This window comes from Chelon labrosus, assembly GCF_963514085.1.
Source record: "Chelon labrosus genome assembly, chromosome: 4".
Classification (NCBI taxonomy): Eukaryota; Metazoa; Chordata; class Actinopteri; order Mugiliformes; family Mugilidae; genus Chelon; species Chelon labrosus.
In genome coordinates, this window is record NC_140340.1 from 20742972 (window position 1) to 20748953 (window position 5982).

Consider the following 5982-nt stretch of genomic DNA (forward strand, 5'->3'; position numbering starts at 1 on the left):
TTACATAGCTGTTGGATTATGTTATAAAGAAAATATGGAGCTGTCATTTATCTACACAAGCATGTGTCTATAAAAAGGTTCACAGTCACTATTTTTCATAAGTAAATGAGAGTAAGTTGTTTTCTACTGTGCTTGTTGCAGACACTGGACTGTGTAACATCTTAATAATTGTGTGTTCTCCAACTTTTTCAAGGCTCAGCTTCAGCCTTCAAGAGATGAACACCTCATCTGCCAACCTGACTGTGGTTTTACAGTATCGAGACTCTTTCACTAAAGCTGTGACCAAGAATGTGATTATCGTGGTCATTGGTATCTCCATCAACTACATCAGTGCCAGCCTCATTAACACCTTCCGCAAACACCAGGTCAATAATTTTTATAGAGATATAATTAAATGCATCTCTCAGGTTAGTGCTTTTGTGACTGTCGATGTCTGATAGGACTCAAGGACTGAAACCTGTTTTGATTTGTCGCGTTTGAAGGGATGGATTTTTGATTCAAATCTGATAGATTTTCAAGCCTTCAAGTGTTTATAGATTTGGATTCTTGTATTTTACTGTATTACGTATATATCATATTTTTATCTGTATTTGTTTTAATTTATATCACTTATATTTCTTTGGGCCTCTCACTTATTAATCATTTTCTCTGTTCATCTGTACAGATTTTCTACACAAATCCTCGGTATATACTTTTCATTCACCTGGTGATCAACGACATGATCCAAGTGACACTGACCATCATTCTGTTCATCATCAGCTACACCATCTACAAACTCAATGTCTCCGTCTGTTGCATCTTCGTCCTGCTTGCTCTGTTCACCACTGAAAACACTCCTCTGAACCTGGCTTGCATGGCGGTGGAGTGCTACATCGCCATTCGCTTACCGCTTCGTCACATTCAGATCTGCACTGTCAAAAGAACGTTAATGCTTATTGGTTTAATTTGGGTGACCAGCATGTTGTCTGTTCTTCCTGATCTCTTCATCACCTTGGCTACACAGCCTCTGGATTTCTTTCACTCAAGAGTGTTTTGTCTTAGGCAAAATGTCTTCCCAAACACCCTCATCATCGAGAAGAGGGATATCACATATTCAGTGTTTCTAGTCATAGTTTGGCTCACTATCTTTTACACATATTTTAAGATCCTGTTCACTGCAAACGCAGCTAGCAAAGACACTAAGAAAGCCAGAAACACAATCCTCCTGCATGGGTTTCAGCTGTTGCTGTGCATGGCTTCATATGTGACTCCTCAGTTAAGCGATACTCTGCAGCGATGGCTTCCTAAGAATTACACCGACTCCCTCTTTGCGATCTATATTATAGTTCAAATTCTGCCAAGATCCATTAGTCCAATCATCTATGGTGTTAGAGACAATACTTTTAGGAAGTACTTAAAAAGGTATCTGTTTTGCAAAGTTAGCAAACAAACATTACAGTTAGATCCAAAAGGATAAAACATTTGAGAACTATAAGCTCGATCCTTCACCGCTACGGAGTTCCTTCATCTAAGCAACTTGCAGATGACTAAACCAAACACACAGGTATCATGTATGTAGATAGATAGATAGATAGATACAGACAGACAGACAGACAAGTTTGCTGCTGCTCAAGCAGGGCCTTGGTGGCCAACAATCAAGCCAACAAGGGAAGTGTTGAAAGTGCAGTTTTTTTTTTGTTTTGTTTTTTTTTAAACATATATTTATTAGTTTCAACATCCAACACTTAAAATATCATGAACATATGGCAGTAATGAAAATAATAATTAAAATATTAATAATACTGAAAGGTCCAAAATAACTGAATAATTAAATAAATGAAGATAGCAAACAATACAAATAAATACAATTTCAAAAAATAAATAAATAAAAATAAAATTCTTAATGTCGGTTACATTGTACATTCCCAACAACAAATCAGACGTTTTACATTATCTTATTATTATCTTATTATCTTATTCTCCCACCGCCTCCTCCAAATTTCCACTCCCCAATAGTTCCAGAAATATCTTCCAAATGTTGTAAAATTCAGAAGCCTTCTTTCTAACAATACAGGTCAGTTTCTCAAGAGCTAAACTCGATGTTAAATTATTTAACCAGTGGTTAAAAGAGGGGCAACCAACATTCTTCCAGCATAATGCAATACAGCGTTTGGCCTGTAGTAAACAAAGATCAAGCATTTTTCTTTCCTCACACGATAAAGTACAGTCATCTGGACACATGCCTAAAATACATAACTTAGGGCAAAAAGGTACAGGGGAAGTTGTGATCTGAGGGATGTACTTTAACACTGAACTCCAAAATTTTTGAATCTCTTCACATTTCCACAAGCAGTGATATAATGTACCCTGGTGCCTATTACACTTATGACATAGATCAAGTATATTAGGATCAAATTTATTTAATTGTAAAGGGGAGATGTATGTTCGCATTATCCAGTTGAATTGTATCATTCTCAAACGAGTGTTAATGGTTTGAGTGTGTGTTTTTAAACATATTTTACTCCATTCAATAAGTGAGATATCTTCTTGTAAGTCACGTATCCATTCCTGTCTTTTACCATCAGAATTTTCCTTATAGTTTTCAACCTGCATGTTATAAAACTGGGAGACCAGTCTTTTACCAAAACAGTTTTTTGTAACATGAGTTTCTAAGACGGAGAATGGGGGTTGTTGCACTGAATTGTTTAAGTGTGCCAGAATAAAACTTCTAAGTTGCAAATGCTTAAAGAAGTGTTTCTGCGGTATATCAAACTTTGCCCTTAACTTACTGAATGACATTAGAGAATATTCCTCATATACGTCCTGTAGTTTCATATTGCCCTTGTTCAACCATGCTTTAAAACCCATGTCGTTCTTAGCCGGGGCGAAGTGTTCATTACCCCAAATTGGGGAGAAACAGGACAACCCTGGAGACTCATTCAACATTTTTTGTACTTCATGCCAAACACCAATAGTGTTTTTTACAAAAGGATTAGTAGTACTTTTCTTTAATGTTTTAAAAGGTGCTGAGTATAGATAACTATTCAGTGACAAACCTTTTGAGGACATTTTTTCAATTTCTAACCAGGGCAGGAAAGTATCTTTCGAAAACCAAAACATTGTGGTCCTCAGCTGAGCAGCCCAATAATACCATTCCAAATTTGGCAACTGTAGCCCTCCCCTATCATATGGTAAATATAAGAGGGAGAGTCTGAGTCTTGGCTTCCTGTTGTTCCAGATGAAATTAGAAAGAAGCTTTCTGGTCTTAGAAAAAAAAGAAGGAGGAGGGGCCAGCGGAATTGACTGAAAAATATATAAAAATTTAGGTAATATAGTCATCTTTACTATGTTTATTCTTCCCAGCAAAGAGAGCGGCAATGTTATTAATCTAGTGATCTCTTCCGACACCTCTACTACCATGGGCTCATAACTGGCTGAGCTAAGATTACTTATCTTTGGAGTTATTCTGATGCCCAAATATGTAAATCCCTCTGTGGCATTCACAAATGGGTGGGATACAACTGGTTTCTTCCTCTCGTTTACATTTAAAAACATAACAGATGACTTTTCTTTGTTCACTTTGAACCCAGAGATACTACCAAATTGATCGAACAACTCCATGAGAGATGGCATTGATTCTGCAAGATGTGATAAAAACACAATAGTATCATCAGCGTACATTGCTGTTTTGTGTACCATATCCCCGGTCTTAATACCATGGATTGAGGGTTGTGATCTAATCGCTATTGCTAAAGGTTCCATGGCTATTACAAAAAGTACAGGTGAAATTGGAGACCCTTGCCTTGTGCCTCGAAATAACTCAAAAGGCTGAGAGATGAGGTTATTGGTAGATACCATTGCAGAAGAATCAACAAGTAAAATTTCGACCCATCTACGGAAGTGATCACCAAATCCAAAACGCTTAAGCACCCTGAGTAGATAGGGCCATTCGACCCGGTCGAATGCCTTTTCCGCGTCGAGTGATAGTATTGCAGTCTCAGGTGACTCTTCACATTCGTGGATTATATTAAGAACGCTCCTCACATTGTGGAACCCCTGACGATTTTGCACAAAACCATTTTGGTCTCCATGTATAATGGCTGGTAGAGCCCTCTCCAGCCTCATAGCCAGAGCCTTAGCTATTATCTTTGAATCAGAATTTAAAAGTGATATGGGTCTGTAAGAACCGCTTTCGGCTGACGCTTTGCCTGGTTTTAGAATGAGGGTGATGAGAGCACTACGTAATGAAGCAGGGAGACAACCTGTTTTAAAGGATTCCAAATAAACATCTAATAAAGGGGCTATTAATTTTGCTTTAAATAGCTTGTAAATATCTATCGGAAGCCCGTCAGGACCCGAAGCCTTACCTCCTCTCATGTTTGTAATGGCATTAGAGATGTCATTGAAATTTATTTCCCTCTCCAATTCATTTTTTGTACCTTCAGAAATACAGGGAAAGACCAATCCATCCAGGAAACTGTTCTGGTTTACCAGGTCTAGTGGGCTGTCAGAATTATAAAGGGTTTTATAATATGAGACAAAGGTGTTATTATCCGTAGATAATTCTCCTCGTTCGTTCCTAATTATATTAATGGCTCTGTCAGATTCAAGTTTCTTTATCTGCCAAGCTAGCAGTTTACCCGGCTTTTCACCCTGATCATAAAACGTTTGTTTCAATCTTATTAGACCATCTTCAGCTTTAAGCATAGAAAGCTCCTCGTATTTAGCTTTAAGGGTCAATAATTCCTGTTTTTTTTTTGTGTGTGTTGAATCATCTATGATAACTTCTCTCTCTAATTCTCTAATTTTAGTGTCTAATTCATTCATTGTCTGTTTGAATTTGTTAAATTTAGAGCTGGTGAAACTTATCATTTGTCCTCTAATATATGCTTTAAAAGCTTCCCATCTAATGGCTGCCGTTGTTTGATTCGTATTTATTGAGAAGTAAAGATCAATGTGTTCTCCTACAAACTTTATAAAGTCAGAATTTTGTATCCCTTTAGGGTGTAAGCACCAATTATTAGAGCGGGTATTCACTTGCTCTACCTTGTAAAATAGTGAGGTTGGGGCATGATCTGACAAAACAATACTATCATATATACAATTAGTTACACTGGGTAGCAGAGATGAGGAAATTAAAAAATAATCAATTTGGGAGTGGGTTTTAAATACTGCTGAGTAGCATGAGAATTCCCTTTTGTTGGGGTTTTGAGTTCTCCATGGATCACAGAGATTCAGGTCTTTCATATATTGTTGTATTTTCTTGTTTGAGAGTGTGATGTGTCCATCCCTGACGAGCGGTCAAGCTTCGGGTCCAAAGCACAATTTAAGTCACCTGCCAATATTATCTTACCAGGAAGGGTGGCCATCAACAGAAATAGATTCTCAAAAAATTATGGGTTGTCATCATTAGGGCCATAAACAATAACTAAATTGATATTTTCTTTCAAGAGAGTTCCTTGAACCACCAAAAATCTACCAGCTTTATCATAAATAGTGTTGTTTACCTGGAAAGGCACTGAATTATGAATTAACACCATAACCCCTCTCGAGTGAGAAGGGCAACAGGATGCTAGCACTTTGCCTGGCCATCTCCTACATACTTTAACCAGGTCCTCTCTGAGTAAATGAGTCTCTTGGATAAACACTATCGATGACTCAAGTTGTTTAAGCCTGGTAATAACCTGTTTTAATTTAGCCAACTTTACCATTCCTCTCACATTCCAAGAAGTATATTTATAATTCTTGTTTGAAGTCATCTAATCTTAGTAATACATCAGATTGTGCAGCATAGCATCATCTTTTGGTTGTTGGTAAACCTTTGAGTATCTGTGTTGTGTTGGGAGTACACCAGTAAAATGCAACAAGTTGTGAAAAATATAAAAACACAAACAAACAACATAATATCTGCCATAAACGAATCCCCTTAGCTGTCAACCTGAACAGGACAGCCCCTCGCCCTACCCCACCCTCCTCCTGACCTTGGGGTGCAGTTAAGTGCAC

The 5982-nt window shown here is 37.5% G+C and overlaps 1 protein-coding gene across 1 annotated transcript; it reads left to right on the forward strand.

Annotated features, from left to right (window-relative positions):
* On the forward strand, positions 1-1564 carry LOC311487630 (odorant receptor 131-2-like). The gene is made up of 2 exons (XM_084543981.1): positions 1-365; positions 665-1564. The coding sequence occupies exons 1-2, from the start codon at positions 216-218 to the stop codon at positions 1454-1456; spliced, it is 942 nt and encodes a 313-aa protein (XP_084400107.1). The 5' UTR covers positions 1-215; the 3' UTR covers positions 1457-1564.
* Positions 1565-5982: the final 4418 nt, after the last annotated feature.

Excerpts from the sequence above, each read along its gene's own strand:
- LOC311487630 (XM_084543981.1), top strand. The coding sequence starts at position 216 with ATGAACACCTCATCTGCCAACCTGACTGTGGTTTTACAGTATCGAGAC. Across the intron at positions 366-664 it reads ACACCTTCCGCAAACACCAG|ATTTTCTACACAAATCCTCG; the intron begins GTCAATAATTTT and ends TCATCTGTACAG.